The 20,087-nt window shown below is 34.3% G+C and overlaps 1 protein-coding gene across 1 annotated transcript; it reads left to right on the forward strand.

Moving 5' to 3' along the window:
• Positions 1-156: 156 nt before the first annotated feature.
• Positions 157-19,539, forward strand: LOC131048345 (calcium-dependent protein kinase 26). The gene is made up of 7 exons (XM_057982263.2): positions 157-2,192; positions 3,749-3,892; positions 4,020-4,172; positions 4,481-4,596; positions 7,061-7,228; positions 16,296-16,520; positions 19,136-19,539. Exons 1-7 carry the CDS (start codon positions 1,367-1,369, stop codon positions 19,256-19,258), a joined length of 1,755 nt encoding a protein of 584 aa, XP_057838246.2. The 5' UTR covers positions 157-1,366; the 3' UTR covers positions 19,259-19,539.
• Positions 19,540-20,087: the final 548 nt, after the last annotated feature.

A 20,087-nucleotide genomic window follows, 5' to 3' on the forward strand; every position in this document is an offset into this window, starting at 1 on the left:
TTGAGAAAAAAACTTTCCTTTTCAAAGCTACTTTTAATCATTAATCAAAATGGTATAAAATATGTTGAAAAGTTACGCGGTGAGAAAGACAGAGTTGGCCGCTAGCTGTTCGACAGAAACAGCCATTATTTTTTTACTCAAAATTTCCATCTTTACAGACATCTGCGGTTCGATTGGTAACAGTAAATCCCCAAAATCCCATGAACTGCCTACTATTTATGCCAGATCGTCAGCGTGCTGGCACGTGAGCTCTTATACTCGTTGCTTCTTGGAAAACCCATGAAAAGGAAACAAAAGCCAAAAGAAAACGAGGAGACAGCTAATCTGATGTCAGTCAACAGTGATGTGGTGTGGGGCAGCTCATCAGGTACATTGAACTGTTCATAGGCATTGACTGAGAAAGAACTAACGAGGAAACAAATGTGAACAAATTGCAGAAATCTGGAAGGAAAAAGAAGCGTTTAGAGGAAGATGAGGGCGAAAAAGGGAGCAAAAGAGTCCACGATGGATTGATTAGCCTTTCTAGCACATTCATAGCTATGACAAATGATGATGGATAATTATGAGAGAAGCCGCCTCGCAGGATCCCATGAAGATTCGCTGAAATGTTTGCATTTAAGTACACATTCAGGCTACCTGAGATTTAGCGTTTCATTCTGTGCTCAGTACGAAAAATAAGAGAACGAGCTAGTGCCGGCGGTTTCTTACTTGTTGACTATATTTCGTGCAGCGGAAGTCCAGGGTTGACGAATATTATATTTGTTTTGATCTGGGTCTCTCAGAGTTTTGCTTGATTTTCATAGCCACTTCAGTTTTGGTCAATTGGGGGATTGGAAGTATCGGTGCTTAGTGCAACTAGGGTTTGGATGAATACTGCTTATTGGGGTTAGACACGGTCTTCTTGTTCGTTCTGGGTGTCCTGAGAGATTTGTTTATTTTTTATATCCCTTGCTTTTAGGTCAAGAAGGGACGGGAGAAATACATTTTTTTGGGGTGCTTATGTTATTCAGGGTTTGGGTGTATACTGTTGTTGGGATCTTACTTTGACTCTTTGTTTAGTGCGCTCTCTGAAAATTGATTTAATGCGCTGTACAGTTGGTTCTGAAGACATTCGCTTCATATTCTGATACTAACTTTATATTTTGGTGCCCACTTCATGTTAGGTGAACTAGGGTTTTTATAGATACCGGTTTATTGTGACCGGTTATTAATCAGGGTTTGACTTTTAGGGGTGAATTTTTGAATTTCAGCCGTCTGAAGGTCAAAGGATTTGACTGTGAGGATCAATTGGCGGGCTCTTGGGTTTATCTAGAGGTATTTTCTATGTGGGGATTCTATATTAATTTCTGAGCGTCTTTTAATTTTCATGGGCAATACATGCCGGGGATCTTTGGAAAACATATATAGTCAGGGCTACAAAGAGCCCTCCGATCGCTCTAGGAGAAACAGTAACATAAATAACAGTAGTGAACACAATACAAGCAGGACTGACTCTACTTCTGATCTTTCAGCTAATAGTTTGACATTGCGTTTGATCTCAAACGATTTTGGCAAAGAAAGTTTTAATAAGCCATCAAAGAAACAAGAGGTGGTTAAAACCAATCAAAATCAGAATCAGAATCAGAATAAGTCTGATTTGCCGAACCCCAAGGAGGACAACATGAAAAGGGGGGACAATATTTCCTATTATGTGCTGGGTCACCGCACGGCGAGTCTTAGGGATCTTTATGTGCTGGGACGAAAACTGGGCCAGGGTCAATTTGGGACAACTTATTTGTGTACTGAGATTTCTACTGGCAAAGAATATGCTTGCAAATCTATTCCCAAAAGGAAATTGATTTCCAAGGAGGATGTTGAGGATGTGAGACGAGAGATTCAGATCATGCACCATTTGTCCGGGCATCCTAATGTTGTGACCATTAAAGGGGCTTATGAGGATTCAGTACATGTGCATATTGTCATGGAGCTATGTGCTGGGGGTGAGCTTTTTGACCGGATAATACAGAGAGGACATTTTAGCGAACGGAAGGCAGCTGAGTTGACCCGGATTATTGTGGGTGTTGTTGAGGCCTGCCATTCATTGGGTGTTATGCACCGGGATCTAAAGCCTGAGAATTTTTTGGTTGTAAACAAGGATGATGATTCATCGTTGAAGGCAATTGATTTCGGGCTATCAGTTTTTTTCAAACCTGGTAAGATCCTTTAGACAAGTTTCTGATTACTTTTCTTGAACTTTCCGTGGTCAATCTTTTAGCAATTGAAAAAGCTTCGTGGTTTAGCTGTGGTCGTTAATTTGCCTACACTATTTGCAATGATAGAAAGGGAAAAAAATTGGAAAGGTTTATTTGTGTTTATGTTTTATATAGAGGGCACTCGTGATAATTTTCTGCATTTTGAGATGGTCCAGATATGTTTCTTGCTTTTCTTGAACTTTCCCTGGTTAATCTTTTAGCAATTGTAACAGTGTAGCTGTTCAATTTTGTGGTCTTTAATTTCTCTTAACTGTTTAACAATCTTAGAAAAAAAGATTGGAAGAGACTTATTTGTGAATACGTTTTACATATAATATTCATGATAAATTCCTCCATTTTGAGATGGGCCAATTCAGTTTCTAAAATGTTTTGCATCTTTAGCAGATTTTCTTTCTTTTTTACTTATGCACATATTCCATCTTTCTATATCTTCTTCTTTTCCATCCAATTCTCCTCTCTTATAACTGTGGTGCTTCCAATGACATCTGCAAATATCAAGATTCCCTCATTTTTGTTATGCCCTTTTTCCTGCTCATCCTTGTTGTTTTCATTTGAATATATTTGGCATTTCTTCCCTTGCGATAGCTTTTTTTACAGCACATATGTTCTTGAAAATGTTCAAAGACCTCTTTTTTTAAAGCAATTAAACATATCGATTTGATTCGAAAACAGAACATGAAGTAGTCTTTTAGAATTAGATCCATGTAGTCTTTTAGAATTAGATCCATGTTGTGAACTCTCTCTGGTCAATCTTTTAGCAATTGAAAGTGTTTAGTAGTTTAATTTGTAGTCTTTAATATCCCTAAACTATTTTATAATGTTAGAAGGGAAACCGAAAAACAGATAGGAGGAGTTCAATATATGTTTATGTTTTGCATAGAGGGTATTCATAATAATTTTCTGCATTTTGAGATGGGCCAGTTATGTTCATTTTTCTTGAACTCTCCTTGGTCATTTAACAATTGAAACATTTCAGTAGTTTAATCGTGGCTTTTAATTTGCATAAACTATTTTACACAATTGGAAAGACAAAAAACATTGGAAGAGAATTATTTATGTTTATGTTTTACATAGTGGTTATTCAGGACAATTTTGAGACGGGCCAGTTCACACTGCTTCATATGTTTTTGCAGCTTAGCATCTTTTCCTCCCTTTTCCTTCTGCACATTTTCCGTCTTTCTTAATTTCCTTCTTTTCCATCCAGTTCTCCTCTCGTATAGATGTCATGCTTCCAGTAACACCTTTTATAGGATTATCAAGCATGCCCTCATTTCTTGTTTTGCCCTTTTATCTTAGCATCTTTTTGTTCTTCATTTAAACAGATTTTGACTCTGTTCCCAGCACATATATTTTTGAAGCTCTTCCCTTTTAAAGCAATTGACTGAGTAACTTGATTTGAAAAAAGAATCTGAAGTGGACTCGAGTTAGATCCATCTTTTGAACTTAAAATAGTTTAGAGGCTTAAGCAATATATGAATGGTCCATTGCACTTGCAGGCCAGGTGTTCTGTGATGTTGTTGGAAGTCCATACTATGTTGCTCCAGAAGTTTTATGCAAGCAGTATGGTCCACAGGCAGACGTGTGGACAGCTGGAGTCATTCTATACATATTACTTAGTGGAGTTCCACCATTTTGGGCAGGTGAAAGGCATATATAAAGTCTGCAACTAGAGCTCATTCTGTCAAAGTGGCTTTTTCTTTGAATAGATATATTTATGTAAATGCCAACTCATGTCTGATACTCTTATTAACTTCTTTTTTTTTTCAGAAACCCAACAGGGAATTTTTGATGCTGTTCTACGAGGCCACATTGATTTTGATTCAGAACCTTGGCCTTCAATTTCTGAGAGTGCCAAGGATCTTATCAGGAAAATGCTTACCAAAGACCCAAGTCAGCGCATCCATGCACATGAAGTTCTATGTATGAGATTACTCTGCAAGTCTTCACTGTATTTGTGTTTGTTAGCAATTGTTACTTTCGTTGAAAGATGTAGTGCATTAGCAGCTAACTCAGATACTTTCAAGAGTAATCATTAAATAAAGTAGGAATGAACTTCTGTGCAAAACTAAAGGACTTGTATTTGAAAAGGGTTTTGGTAGCATTTCAACTTTTTGTAGAAACTTCATGAGTATATTTTTTATGTAAAAATTCTGAATATAATTAAACATACATTTTTTATGTAAAAATTCTGAATATAATTAAACAAGTCAAGTTTACAATCATTACAGGTCACCCTTGGATATGTAAAGATGGTGTTGCTCCAGATAAAGCTTTGGATCCGGCCGTGTTGTCCCGCCTAAAACAATTCTCTGCAATGAATAAATTGAAGAAGATGGCTCTTATGGTAAGCGGACTGTTTTTCTTATCCATGTGATTAAGTAGTTATAGACAGAAGTTTAACAACTCCCTTAGAGATGCGTTCATGTTAGTTATCACTAAGCAGTTTTTTAACAAGGTAAGAATGATAGAATGCAGCCGTGTTGCAGTTTCATAGAGATCCAGATTTTACATTCTGAATGGATGTTGCCCTTTTATCACATTAGGGCGTGCCTACATATGGCACCAAATTTTGTGACCGAGATCCACTTGGGTTAAATAACTCTTTCTGAATGTCTATTCATACAAGACAAGCTAAAAATCATAGGATGACATTTGATTTCTTTTAACTCCCACTTACCAACAACTGTCCATCTTATCAATTTTTTCATTTCTACCTATTTTTCTCTGGCTGTTAGGACTGTTCTCCTACTTTAAGTTTTTATTTACCCTTTCTAGATGTTCCAGCTGCCCCACTTGTTTATGGATTTTATTGATAAATCAGTAAAGTTAAATTATTCTGTTGAATGTCCTCATCTTTTCAGTTGTCTGTTAGGGAATTGATTTCCATTTTATTTAGGTACCATTCAAATTCTATACTCTCTGGTTTTGCCTTGTGACCAATTCAAGTTGTGAACTCAAACTTGACCTCATGTGTGGCTTGTGTGGTAATTTGGAAATGAGTTCAACTTGAATTATCAGATGAAAGGTATTGTGGCCTGGGTCTTTTGGTGCCCAAAACATATTTGCATAGTATTAGATGTCAAAAAATTCCTATGTTACCAATTTAGCAGGAAAACCCTGCATTTCTGGGTATGATTTGTCCCAAAATGGATTTGGATGTGGAATCGGGCAGGATTTGGTTTTTGGTGGTGAATGAACCATCTGAAACCCTTAACGTCGGTTCTGAAATCCTAAATGACAGTAATATAATAGATTTTGTGTGTTTAACTCCTTGCAGCAACTGAAAACAGATATTTTGTGTGGGATAACGTATGCCAGCATCAGCAAACAGGCATTTCTGGTTTCATATTAGCAGGAATGATGGATACAAGATGCAGCAATGATGGGAACATAACTAAATATAATTTTAATATTATATCTTGTGTAAATTTATGCACTGTAACAATTAACGCTAAACCTAGACCTACATATATATCTTAATACTATAATTTTTCTTGAATCCTTGATACTATAATATATCTTAATATTATATTGCATGTAACTTTATATGGTAGATTAAAAATAGGTAAGGAAGTAACAACTAACACAAACAAGACTAATGTGAAAGTTACTAAGCCTAATATTAAGTTATTAATTATAATGTGACTTTATATACTGTTATTAATTTTTAATATTCATTATACTGATAAAAGTTTATATTTATAATATAAATTTAATTTGATATATTTTACTTTTTAATTTTTTTAGTCATATTAATATAAATTTGTCAAACTGTTTTTCTGATATAAATTGGTGAAAGTTTAATGTTAAAATTAAATTACTTTTTAGATAAAAACTTAAAAACAGTATATATTTATATATATTTTACAATTTTTTTAATGGACATACCTATCCCCTTTTTTTTTTTGCCATAATGCCGTACTGTACCCATGTGCCTGTACCTGATTCCAATTTGTTTCAGTAACTTTGAAAATTCTGATATTTTACAGAGCTCGCATTTCATAGTTCAAAATTTGTGCTTATACATCAAACAAAAATTCTTTTATTGGCTTTGCAAGTCAACATGTGACCAGCATGTAAGCAGTATCTTAATGTGACATTCAAGGAAGATTATCTTTTAATATAACCCTGTAAAATTTGGTTCTCTTTTATGAACTGTCATGCCTGGGATATCTATTGTCAAAGAGATAACCAATTTTCAGAGTTTAATTTCTATTTTCAACCCAAATTCAGTATTGCCCTACAGAACTCCATACTTTTATACTTCAGTTGAAGTTATTCCTCAGCAACATTGACTTCTAGGAGTCAAACCGGTCCAGCCTCTGTGAAGCATTCCTTTTTTCTGTAACTGCAGAGTAATTTGGGTAATTTCAAATGACTTGAAAATGTAGGATGCTTAACAATTCCGTAATTTCTTTATTTAAACATTTGAAGTTTATGTCGAGACTCAACATTATAGTATCTTTTTCCTCATTCAATTTGTACTCGAGCAATTAACTTTATGGTTATGTTTGCTGTGGTTACAATCTTATTGGCATGCTTGGTGTTTAATTAAAGCCTGTCACTTGCCTCCTATTTGTAAAGGAGCAATGCAATTAATGATCTGCCAAAACTGCTGTCTGCATGCATGTTTTTTTCTAGTTCACATTCCTTCTATTTTTTAGAGCAACTTCATAAAAGATCTAATAGAATGTGCATTGCATGTATAAGAGACATGAAAGTAAATCTTTTCTTTAGGGGAGAAAGGATGCATTAACTGATGCATAGAGAAAGGCAGATAAGAGTTTCACATTAATGCTTTCTTGTAGGTAATAGCTCAAAGTTTGTCAGAGGAAGAGATTGCTGGTTTGAGAGAGATGTTCAAGACTATGGACACGGATAATAGTGGTTCAATTACTTTTGACGAGCTGAAGGCCGGACTGAAAAGATATGGATCTAACATGAAAGAATCAGAGATCCGTGCTCTAATGGATGCGGTAAGATACAGTTCATGTCCAATTCAGTTGCTTGTGTTATGTTGCCATGCATATAAAAAATAGAAGTCTGCCACACATACTAATTTTTACAATAAAAATGAACCTTTCTACACATCCCTACATACACATAAATGCTTAGCATGTATCCATGTGTGCACATGTTACAGGTATCTGTGCTGGTTGCATAAATATTTGAAATAGAAAGTTAAGAGAGTATATGGTATATTGAAATAGTACCTAAGATTACCTGTACATATTACTGATGTTCTGTCTTGGGTGCAAGTTGATTGATAATCATGTGTCATTGCAAATTATGAAATTAAAGTACTATTTATAAAGTCTAGTAAATTCACATAGAAACCATGTTATGATTTTAGAATAAATTACATTACGTTAGTAATAAAATAGGGGTAAATCTTTATGTGTAACCAGATCTGAAGAGAAATCTGTAAAGCTGTTCACACTGATATACCTTAATGAACATTCAATAAGATTCAAAGAAATTACAAGGATTCAACAGTCTCAGAGTGTCTATGGTGCAACCACTCAGTCTGAATCTTGAAAGTACTCATATCTAGATTATTTGCATTTTACAAACCATTTTTCTATAAGTTCTGTATAGGATTTAATGAGTATCTATTAAAGATAAATTGCATACTCACTTGTTTGTTTAAAAAGTCTGAATGCAGTGACCCTAGAAGTTGGAACTAGTTTGCAAAATTTGTGTTTTCTATGGTTGCCCCCAAGAATGCAATGTGATAAGCTTATTGGAGTTGGACAAGGGGAGGCAGAGAGAATGTCTTAAAATCTTCAACAACTGGAAACATTATATAATATTTATGTGGAAGGTTAAATATTTTCAAGATTCAACTACTGGCAACATATGCAAAGGTGTATGCTGTAACATTTTTTAAATAATTTTTTTGAACTAGGATAATCACAACACCAAATAACCGAGTAAAGAAGCCCCTCATTTACAATTCTGATCTTTAATTTTGAACCTGAATCCCTGACAGAACTTGGATTTGTTGAAGTATGATGTATGATTCAGACAAATTGGTAATAAATTTAGTGCTTTCATGTCATTAAGGTGAAAGAGAGCATATCAGATTATTTCATTACATGGTAACTTGATGCTAGGTGATTAAATCGACAATGCAGATTCCATACCATCTAGTGACCACATCAATAGCTTTTTAAAATATTATAAGTCACTGTAAAATAAGGTTTAGTATGAATAGATGATTCCACTGGCCCACAGATCAACACTCTTTATACCTGTAACAACCAATTCTAAGTTTTGACAGGGACATAAGTTTTGATGCCTTGGACGTAAGATAGGGCACCAAAGGCTTGATGACAGACATCCACAAGTAGACATTGATTATAATACTTCTGAACAATTCAACATCCAACTATTTCAGTCAATGTTTTTGTGTAAAACAAAAGCTTTGACATCAGAATTAGGTTGAAACTGACAACAGTTATAGATTTTTTTCTTTAAAAATATAATTTATACACCAGCTTCTTTATTTAGATCTCTTTTACAACTTATTTTAGTAGTTCCAAAAATTGACTCATTGTGAGTAGCTTTAGCAATTATAATTTATTGTAAAGAGCAGCTATCTATTTGGGGGCTTAACAGTTAATGCAATGGTGACTCTATTGAACAATTCAAATTCCTTTTCCAATGATAATAGATATTGGCATTCTGCATCATTTGGATCAATTTTCAAGTACAATCAACTTCAGAAATTCTTTCTATGCAATTTATTCATTCCTTCTCTAGCAGCCAGGGTCTTATTACTTTCTTCAATTGTAGTGTTGAAGGTCATCTTCACATCCTTGATCTTAAATGTCACTCGATGACGTGGATATTTCCTTTAACATCTTCCACTATATGTAACCTTAAGTAATTACATGGAGCAGCTTATATTACAAGCTTCTTAATTAGTTTATTTCATTTGTTCTGCTGCCTTTGTTACTGTTGCAAATATGAATTGAACGAAGTCGTAGATGGAACATCCTAGTCATCGTTAATGAGTATCCACATTCCAACAATTATATATCTCATTCTATTTTTAATTATTGATAGGACAGGACTGTGCCCTGCAGATGTGGTATTTATAATTTTTTAGTCTTTTAGACATGATTGGTAGTGTAATTTAAATCACATGCATAATTATCATTAATACCTACTGTATAAAAATAATTTTCCAGCAGGCATCACAACAAGAAGGCTTTGTAATATCTCCATATGTTTTTAGGGAAGAAACAATGTCTAACAGGATAAAAACATTGTTTAGAAGGCTTTGGTATATCTCCATGTGTTTAGCAGGATGAAAACATGGTTTCAATTGCTAAAGGTTTCAGACCCTTGGGTGAACACCGTTCTGAACAGCTGTAAAGTTACTGTAACATAGCTGGCTTCTACTATCATGTCCCACAAGACATTTTAGCAATTTTCATCTCCATAGCCTGTTTCTGCTATCATGTGCATGGAAACATGAGAACTCAAAGATCAGATGGGCATACATGAGCTCAATCTTCCAAATGATCCCATTTGTTAGCTGTGAGAGCTCACTAAAGGTAAATCCTACAGGCCAATTACATAGTAAAGACAAATACTTATCCAATCTAATTCACTTGATATTGTAAGGGCCTGTAAATGGTCCATTGTCCTCATGTTGTAATGCAGACTAAAGATAGAGATAAGGGGGATCAGGATAGTGCCCATTGAACCTGTTGCTACATTATTTTATTTTTGCATTTCATTTATTACTTTATTGCATGCATGTTATGCACCTATGATATGATAATTTTGATTGGGCAGGCATCTACTTAGGTTGGTTGTACTTGCATCATTTGTCTTGTACCTTCTTAGATTGGTGGAGATGTTGTGGACACGTTACTAGATCTTCCTGTTATCCCACATTAGTTTTACATTCACATCTCTTGGAGGTGTATCCTATATGTTACCCACTCATTGTTCTCATCTTGGACATATATATTACACACATTGATCACACGTGGGTCTTGCATATTGCAATCTATTGAATTTCTCATCTATTGTGCTTGCCTTTAAAGCTTCTTGATCCTGGGTGGTTTACATAGCTAATTTTTATAGGAGGAAACATGGTGGCTAAGTAAATACTGAATTTCTCAAGTGGGCAACAATATATGATCCTCGTCAAAGAACCTATAAGGATAGAACCGTGCTGGGCATTCATTGTACTCTTCTTCAGAGTTGCTCTTCTTAATCTTTGGATCTGGCAACTTTGCCCTATATACTTCATTCAATGAATAAAAATGGTAGGATATAGCAGAATATATAATTCAATAACAAATCGCCTTTAAATTCCTAGAATTCCTGTCAAATTAACTCATAGAAAAGTAAAGTAAGAGAATACTTGACCAAAATTTAACAGAAGAAAAATGACTAGTGAACTAGAAGGGCTATGTCTTAATGATTGTGAGAATTTGCCTATAAAAACCCAAGATCTAGAGGCCAATGAATAGCACAAAAAAGGAGAGAACAAAATAGACAAGAACAAATTGTATTCTCATCAAGATGCAAAATGCCCAACTGATACAATTGGATCCATACAATGTACATGAGCCTGCTTATAAAGGCAAGGCTATAGGGAAATGTGAGCACACAATCATGACGTGGTTCAATGAGATGCAAGGGTAGGTAGGGGTAGGTAGGAGAAACAATAGATAATTCCACTAAAGGTGGATCACCTACCAAAGGTGGAATTTTTTCTACAACCATATCCCTAGATATGCAATTCCCTAAGTGTCTCATATGCAAATTACTATGAAATGCATTATCCTAGGTCAACTTAAGTGAAGTGTAATTACATGAGACATAAATTACACCAACAATGATAATTATTGATCATGGATGCATTAAATTAATTTGTATACTGCTAAAATAAATTAAATAATAATTACTTTGCCATATCTTTTCTTGTGAACACAATAACAATTTTATTCATCATTGATTGATGCGTGAGGAAAACCCAACAATAGAAGGGGCGCTTTTAGGGACATTTTAGAGTTTTTGGATGCAAAAAAAGGTCAAAAATGTCTGTTTTTGTTATGTTTTGGTGCTCAACACCTTTGGATATGCTCAGGTTCATACCTGGCGAACCCAAACGCCTGGGTATGTACCTAGTGTTGTTGTATAGCGGCGGGAGAGTATCTCCGCCTAGAAATTCAAAAAATAAAATATATAAAATCGGCGGCATTCATTTACATATTTTTTAATTTCTTTGTTGAGGCTGACTCTTCACCAAAAGACGTCTCCTTTCTGTTTGTAAAGGTACCTCATCTTTGGAGAAGGCTAACTTTTCACGAATAGTCACCATACATGTATATACTCACTCAAGCGAATTCATTCAAGATAGATTCAAATTTTTATCAAGGCAAGTTCGTGTGACTTCAAGATTGATTATCTTCAGCATATTATCCTATTGCTTCAGATCGATATATTAAGGAGATATCTCATTCATTGTATAAATTGCACCTAGGAGAGGTGCCATCTTCATTGCATCAGATCGGCCTAGTCTTTGGTCCAGTTATAAAGCAGATTTCTCTCTTTCTTAATATACATAAAAGGAGGGTTTTTCAGGGTATTGACCGTGTCTTATCGTTCCTTATTTCTGTATTTCTTCTTAATTCATTTCTGATCATAAAATCATCACCTAGGGCATACCCAAGTGAACCCCCGGGTGAACCCGAACCCAAGTGAACCTGGTTCGGGTGCGTGGACCAAAACTGGTAAACGTGGTACCTCAGTAAATTTCTTATAATTATACCCCAATCAATTTGCACCTGAAACAAGTTGTACCTTAAACAAGAGATCCAGGGATGTCCTAAACTTTAATATCTAAAACAGGTCTATGATTCTTTCAATATCACAATTCAGGCTACTGAGGATGTTGTAGGAAATAGGGAGATCTATGATGTGACAAATCATGAAGTAATAGTTACAAGCAGGTAATATACTAGAGAAGATCATGCAGAGGAATATGAAAATGATATATGGTTAGGAGGACAAAGAAGTGGAGAATCTACATTTATGAAGGCAGGTATTTGTTGACCCTAATTCATCCCTTCATATTCATAAGCTCTTTCACAGCAACCTAGTCTGTTCTCCGGTACTCCACAATTGGAACCTCCTGTCTAACTTGTTTTGTTTGTCCTGTTTGTGTGGCAATCTGTCTTTCAAATTGGTTTAAGTATTTGAACAGTGGTTTTCCTTTCCAGCATTAATATATCTTGTGTTTTCTAATAGAATTTCTTTAATGCATATTTATCTTCCTTCATAATGGATCAAGGCTGTCTTGAATTGTTTTGAACATGCAGAATATAGATTCTACATTGGATTGTGATGTTTTTAATAGTAACTGCAACAATTGGTGGCTTTAAGTGGCTTGCCTTGAACTCACGTACATACTATAAGCCACAAGGTTCATGTTAATCATTGCAGTTCAACAAGGGAAAAATCTGAACAAGTTCGTCAAACAATAAAAAATCAAAAAACATCATGATTAAGTTCAATGTGTATAAATCTGTACTTATTATTTTTATCTTCAAAATACTAATCAAATAATTGTGATTGTCAAAATATGGTTTTATAACAATTTAAGTTTAAAATCAATAAAGTAAAATAAAATATAGTTAAAAGGCCCAAAAGGATAAAATTTAATAGAACTGTATTAATAATCTTAAATCAGTCAAATATATTATTAAAAAAATTTAAAAACTAAATCTAGAAATCTAAAGTGTAAAGTTAATAAATTCTGAAACCTAATAAAAATATAAACCAATAAATATAACAACAAATTAAAACTTAATAAATTATTTAAATATAAAAAATAAAAGAAAAAAAAACCTAAAAAGCAAAGAAAAAAGAGATAATAAGTGATGCAATAAAAGAAGTATACAAATAAAAATAAAAATATATAATTGTCAAACTACAAACAGTAAATTAAAAGTTAAAACATAATAGAATGCAAATTATACAACTGAATTAAATTATTTATAAGTTGAAATATGGTGGCACAGCACATCAACAACACAGCTCAGTAGCTTCAAGCACAAAAAAAATGGCTTAACTACACATTTGCACCTTCAACAGCAACTTTGAACACATAGCAAACACCATCAAAATGCAGCAGCTAATCATAAGAGGATAGGCAACATAAACATCAGACAGCAATAGAATAATGTAGCAAATCTTCAAAATAGGGATAATTGTACAGTAAACCTGCATGAAATTTTTACAGAAAACTCCATGGCAATGACGATTTTTTTTAGTGCAAAGCAATGGAGGTCATGGGCTTAAAAAAAAAAAGAAGGAAAACCCCTAGTGTATGTCAATCTTTAACATTTTTTTCTATTAATATTTTGATCTGCCTCTTTCTACCAATCGTACGTTTTGATTGTTACTCCGATGTAGTTCTATTTTTTTATAATGCTAAGGTAGAAGCTATTTTCTCTAAATCTTTCTATTAATCATAATCGTAATGATAGGCAACATAAACATCGGACAGCAATAAGAATAATGTAGGAAATCTTCAAAATAGGGATAACTGTACAGTAAACCTGCACAAATTTTTTTACAGAAAACTTCATGGCAATGACAAAACTTTTTAGTGCAAAGCAACGGAGTTCATGGGCTTTAAAAAAAATGGGAAAACCCCTAACGTATGTCAATCTTTAATATTTTTTTCTATTAAAATTTAAAAGTAAATAACTTAAATTCTTAATAAGTTTAAGGTTTTTAAAGGGTTTTCAAGTGAAATCAGGCAATAAAACTTTTTAAGGGCAATTTTGGATGAATCTGTTACCCTTCAATTAAGTTTTAAGTTAACTGAATTTCAATTTTGAATGATTATATTTGGCAAACTCTGTGATAGCACACATCTAAAAATACCCACCTCTACCACATTCAACTGTTAAATTATACAGATATGAAGTAGTCTGGTGTTAGACTTTTGGTAAAATTTTAATATAATTGCTCATTTTTAGCAGAAAACACAGTTCTTTCACAGCAAAGCTGCATGTATACAAATATGGGTATTTATATGAATACAATATGTAATAAACTGACAGTTCATATTTTGAAAACCTTGGATATGATACAACTGGAATACAACATATGTGCATGTATTTCTGTGCAAAAAATGTTTGAAGTATAGAAGTTGCTGGTTTGCCCCTGCATTACTTGGATCTGGGTCCGGTTCACACCCACTGCGGATACTGTGCGAATTTGGGAAGAGATTTTTAAGGGTGCATGAATGTGACTATGGATTTGTCCCATATGAATCTGAGAAAACCCATGATAAAACTAGAAGAATCCATCTTTAACCAAGTTGAACCTGCCTAGAAAAATGTGTTCTTAAATTTTTCTCAGCAGAACCTGAGCATGTTTGGCTAATCTCCAGAAGCACTGTTGCAGTTCACTCCTAGTGTTAAATTGTGGGGAATCTGCATTTCAATCAGGCAGATGTCCAGCCCAGCCTCATGGGCACCCTTTACTCTCTTGTGCAGTGAAAGGATGTGGTGAAAGTCGGTCATAAAGTTTAGTAAATCTTTGGCACTCGGTTTCTGGGTGAACTGCATGAAGGGGATGAGATATGTCTACCCCAATAAGTGCATCATAACATGTACCATAGTGCAGCCATATCTTCCTCTGCTTTCTTTCTTTCTTTTCCTTGCTTTTCACTACTGAGCCTGTTTGGTTGGCTATTCTTGTATGTAGAAGACACCTAATCCTCAAAATCATCAAAATGAGTCGATTATTTCTTGTCCCAAACTATCTTTTTTTTAGGAAATCACTTTTGGGTGTTCACTAAAGGAGCCCAAGTAACCAAATATTTTCATGCTTTAGCTGATCGTTGATATTATTATTTTTATATTGAACAATGCATATCTTTCATGAGTTTGAGTTGAGTAGTATTTTTAATTTTTATGGAGGATTTTTTTATTATATGATTCTGTGGTATTCTGAACTTAATTCCTGTTTTTAGGCTGCATCTATGTATATTGATTTTTATATTTTTTGTGTACAGATGAACCCAAAACAAACCAAACACCCAGAAACAATTTTCCAAATATTTTTACCAAACATCCTCACCTGAATCGAAACTGGCAAATTAGAAATATAGAATAGAAATAGCATTAATTGAATTTAGAATAAATAAGATGAGATAATTTCCATCCATATCAGGACATCAGAAGAAAGGAACATGAACCAACATTGCAACTGAAAAAGACAATTTCTATAGATATGAATTGGATTGTAAGATCCTCCCAAATGTCAACACAAAACAGTTAAAGGTCCCACAAATATGAGCTTGAAGATGACATGTGTGACCTCTTTTTATAACGGATTTGTGCTTTTCTTTAGATTTTTCTCCTAATCATAGGTTTTTCATGGGATATGGCAAAGATCTTGTTGCAGCCATATTTAATATGTTTCCAGCATTGTCCAGTGTTTATTCACATGGTTAATTTATTGCTTCCACAAATGTACCCCACGAACTTCAAAACAAATATGTGGCAGAGGCGGTGAAGTTCCTGTATCTTAGTGCTTCAGGCAAAAATGATGTGCTTCTAATTGTCACATTTAGTCACAAATGCCCCTGTTGTGCTAGAACATGAGAAAATATATCATTTTCTAAATGATGAAATAGAGATGGTTTTAAAAGAGATTATGTTCCTTGTTCTGTTCAATAAGCAAGTTTAAAGTATCGAGTGATAATCACAAGTGTACTTGTGAAATAGTCGAAGTCCATGTTGTATAGAATTAAAATCATGCATTGACAGCAGAGTCCTGCCTAATAAATAGGAATAGTAAAACACTAGATAAAAAACAGAATATAACAACATGCTTCATAACATGTGATTCATTCAAATCAACTGTCAGAAGAGTGCTATTTTTGTAATTACCCATGATTTGAGACATTTGTGGTTTATCAGTGAATTATACTAAGTTTTAGTTTCCTCTTTTGATAGTGGTGTGCTTCTCTGAGCAATTCTATTGCTATGACAGGCTGATGTAGACAATAGTGGTACCATTGATTATGGAGAGTTCATTGCTGCAACTTTTCATTTGAACAAACTGGAGCGTGAAGAGACTTTATTTACTGCCTTTTCATACTTTGATAAAGATGCAAGTGGTTATATCACAGTAGATGAACTCCAGCAAGCATGTTTAGACAACAATATGAATGATGTTCCTATTGATGAGATCATTCGCGAAGTCGACCAAGACAATGTAAGTACTCTTTCTCTGATTTTTGATCTTTTGCAATTGTAGAAACATCTAGTGGGAAAAATGCAGCCTATATTAACTGGTAACATAAAATATCCTAGGATAGGGGATTATTCGCTTCTGTTAAATATTGTCAAGAAATGTAATTTTATTGTTTTTGACTTTTATGTTAATTAGCATTTTCAAACTTTTTCACAATTAATTAAAGAAACTTTTTGTGTCACCCTAGTATCATTTTCAAATTGCATTCCGAATGCTTTCAGATCTACTTTGCAACGCAATTTGCAGTTGCCAACTATGAATTGTGAGGTCAATTTATATGGTGCAATGCATATTTGATCATAAATAATCTTTTTGTGAGTAATTTGAGATCAATTACAAATATTACCTCAGGCTCAATTAAAATTGAATTTCATATTTTGCTGCTTATCAATTGGAAATTCTGCTACAGTTAATGTAAAATATACTGAGCTTCCCATTTACCATTTGTGTGATATTACTAAAGCAATGATACTATATAATGTCTCTAATTATGGTTTTTCGCCATATGATGCATACATTCCATTTCTCAGACCCAACTATTTAAAATGATATCCCCTTACCTCATTAGGTGTTTTATTTATTATGATGCAGACATTCCATTTCTCAGACCTGCGTTGCTGAAATAACAACTATTTTAAATGATATCCCCTTACCACATTAGGTGTTTTATTTATTATTTTGAATGCACTTTAGTTGCAACGTCTGCTGTATGTTACTCTAGGGTATTTGCATAAATTAACATATCTTATGAGATATTTTAAGCCTATAGAATAATTGTAATCACATCAAATTGAGAAGTTGGGTAACTGTCCAATCACTTCTGATCCATTGTAGGAAGGTGGGGTGCTCTCATCAAATACATTGTGCCTGGTTTACCCCTTCGGCAAGCCTACAAAGCAGTTGGATTTTATTGTGTAATGCTTTTCAACAAATCAATCGTTCTTAAGAATCAGCAATTACTACTGCTGCAAGCCTGTGAATTGCATGGATGTTACTAAAAGCGATGAGATGGTACTATCAAATTGAGAAAGATGTAAAGACAATTCAATCTAAATTTATCTTTGTCTTGTGTTACTGGATCTGCAGGAGAACCCAGCGTTTCTGTGTATGAGTTTTTCTGGAATTGATTTGTATGTGATTTGACCATTGAATCAGGCAGGATTTGATTTTCAGTGTTCAGATTTGTGTAGAGCCATTAAAGGGCATATCCAGGCGATTCTAGGGTTGATGTGATGTTTCCAGATCCATTCTATTAGTGTGTGAACTGCCTGAAACCCCGAAGTCTGTCATATAATGCATTTCTGTGTACAAGAACAGTCAGCAAAAGCAAAGAGGCATTTTGTGTGTTTAATGACTTGCAGCAACAATAAACAGGGAATGCGTTACAGCAGACAGTCATAGATTTAGCAGTAGGTGATAATAATAACCAGTTAGCCAAATTGAACTTAGGGTTATAATTTATAAATTCTTAGGATCTAGTATATAATATGAACTTGCATAAGCTATCATTTTCCATGATAAATTTGAGAGCACTAATGCCAACTAGTTTTAGATCCAATATTAAATGCCCCATTTTAGGAAATCAAACATTGTTTTGTATACTTGAGTGAAATTGGTGATGAGTTGTTCTCTCGAAGGGGGAACTCCTAAGAGTGTTGAAACTTGTAGCTTGCTGCATACTGTAGCAGGGAAGGTGGTAGAGCATAACTGGGTGGTCCATTATGTAAGCAGCATTGTGTTGGGTAGTTGGTACTGAACTGCTATAATCTTATTGCATCAGCTGGAAAAACTGTATGATCCACTTTTCTCTATTGACAGAACACTACTTCAAATAATTCAAGCAGATGCCAAAACGTTCAATATCAGAAACTAGGCAAATAGTCTTGATGGAGCTGTTATTAAGAATTTGTATTGGTTTCTTTGAAGCCATTTTGCCTTTCTTTCAGAAAATTCATTTCTGATTGGATGCTTTCTGGAGTTGCTACATGTGATAATATTACAAACACAATTTGTTTGTCTTTGAGGTGTTGGATTTTGTGTAAGTTTATTTAGTGTTCTCCTTTTTCCTTGTTATTGCTTTGTTCTATATTTCTCTGCTGCTATTTTAAATGGTAGGAGAGTGCTCTCAGATTGGGGAAGAGATCGAACATGAAAGATTTATTGTGCTCCTCTCAGGTGTGGTGTGTATATGTTGTTTAGCTGATTGTTTTTCTGCCTGTATACATGGCTTGTCAATTTTTGCTTTCGAAGTGAATTGTGTGTTACAGGAATAACTGCTTTAATTGCTGCTTGGTTTGTAACTGAATTATAACAATTCAATAAGAGCTCTGATTACTACTGTCTATATTGTGTAACGATTCCACAACCATCATCCTAGCAACCACATACATAAGCAGGCGTTGCATTCGTAGGTGAACCAGATTCTCTTAACTGGAAACAACCACCATTTTCTATGAAATGAGGAAGTTATGTTTTACTGCAATTATTTTAACAGATTGCATAAGCCTTATTTGATAATCTGTTCCTATGGAGTTTTGGTATGGTTTCAGTATACTCACTACCATGTTTTCTCTCAGGATGGGCGCATAGATTATAATGAGTTTGTTGCTATGATGCGAAAGGGCAATGGAGGTATTGGTAGGAGAACAATGAGGAACAGCTTGAATGTCAGTATGAAGGATGCTTTTCCAGTTGGTTAGCCCATATCTCATCAATTTTTGGTGTGAAGCCATTCACTAAGAAATATGTAACCGCACATTTTTCTGTTCTTTGTCTAATTTACTTTTGAGCATGGTGCGAAATTGAGATTGTAATTGGGAGGTTTATTAGATGGTTCACTTTACACGATGTACATGTGTAGATTGTATTCTTATTAAGTGCTACTTGAACATGGTCATTGAAAGGATTTGTTTTACAAGCTTTCAGCTGTTGGCCTATTCTCATGAATGGTGAGGGAATTTTTTAATGATGCATTTTCACACGTCTGTTTAATGTGGCAGATTGCAAAAGTAAAATTGGAACATCTCTCAACTAATGTTTGGCTGACAAAATATTTACATTTGGCCTTAATATCACTACGTAAGCTTAAATGCATGCTTAACATTAACGGACCTGTAATCTCTATCTTGCATACAAATGCATGTTTTGGCCTTAATGTAAATTTTTAAGCTTGTATGTCTGCTTAACAATAACGGATGTGCAATCTCCATCTTGTTTTAGGAATGCTTGTTTTGAGCCTACTTGTGGTATAGCAATCTGGGAAGGGTATCAAATGCAGATCAGTGAAAGGATTTGTTTTACAAGCTTTCAGCTGTTGGCCTATTCTCATGAATGCTGAAGGAATTTTTGAATGATACATTTTCACATGTCTATTTAATAATACTATCAACTCATGTTTGGTTGACAAAATATTATCATTCGGTCTTGATATCATTTCGTAAGCTTGAATGTCTGCTTAACGTTAATTGACCTGTAATCTCTATCTTGTATAGGAATGCACTTTTTGAGCCTACTTGTGCTTTAGCGATC

This window comes from Cryptomeria japonica, chromosome 8, assembly GCF_030272615.1.
Source record: "Cryptomeria japonica chromosome 8, Sugi_1.0, whole genome shotgun sequence".
In the NCBI taxonomy this organism is placed as follows: domain Eukaryota; kingdom Viridiplantae; phylum Streptophyta; class Pinopsida; order Cupressales; family Cupressaceae; genus Cryptomeria; species Cryptomeria japonica.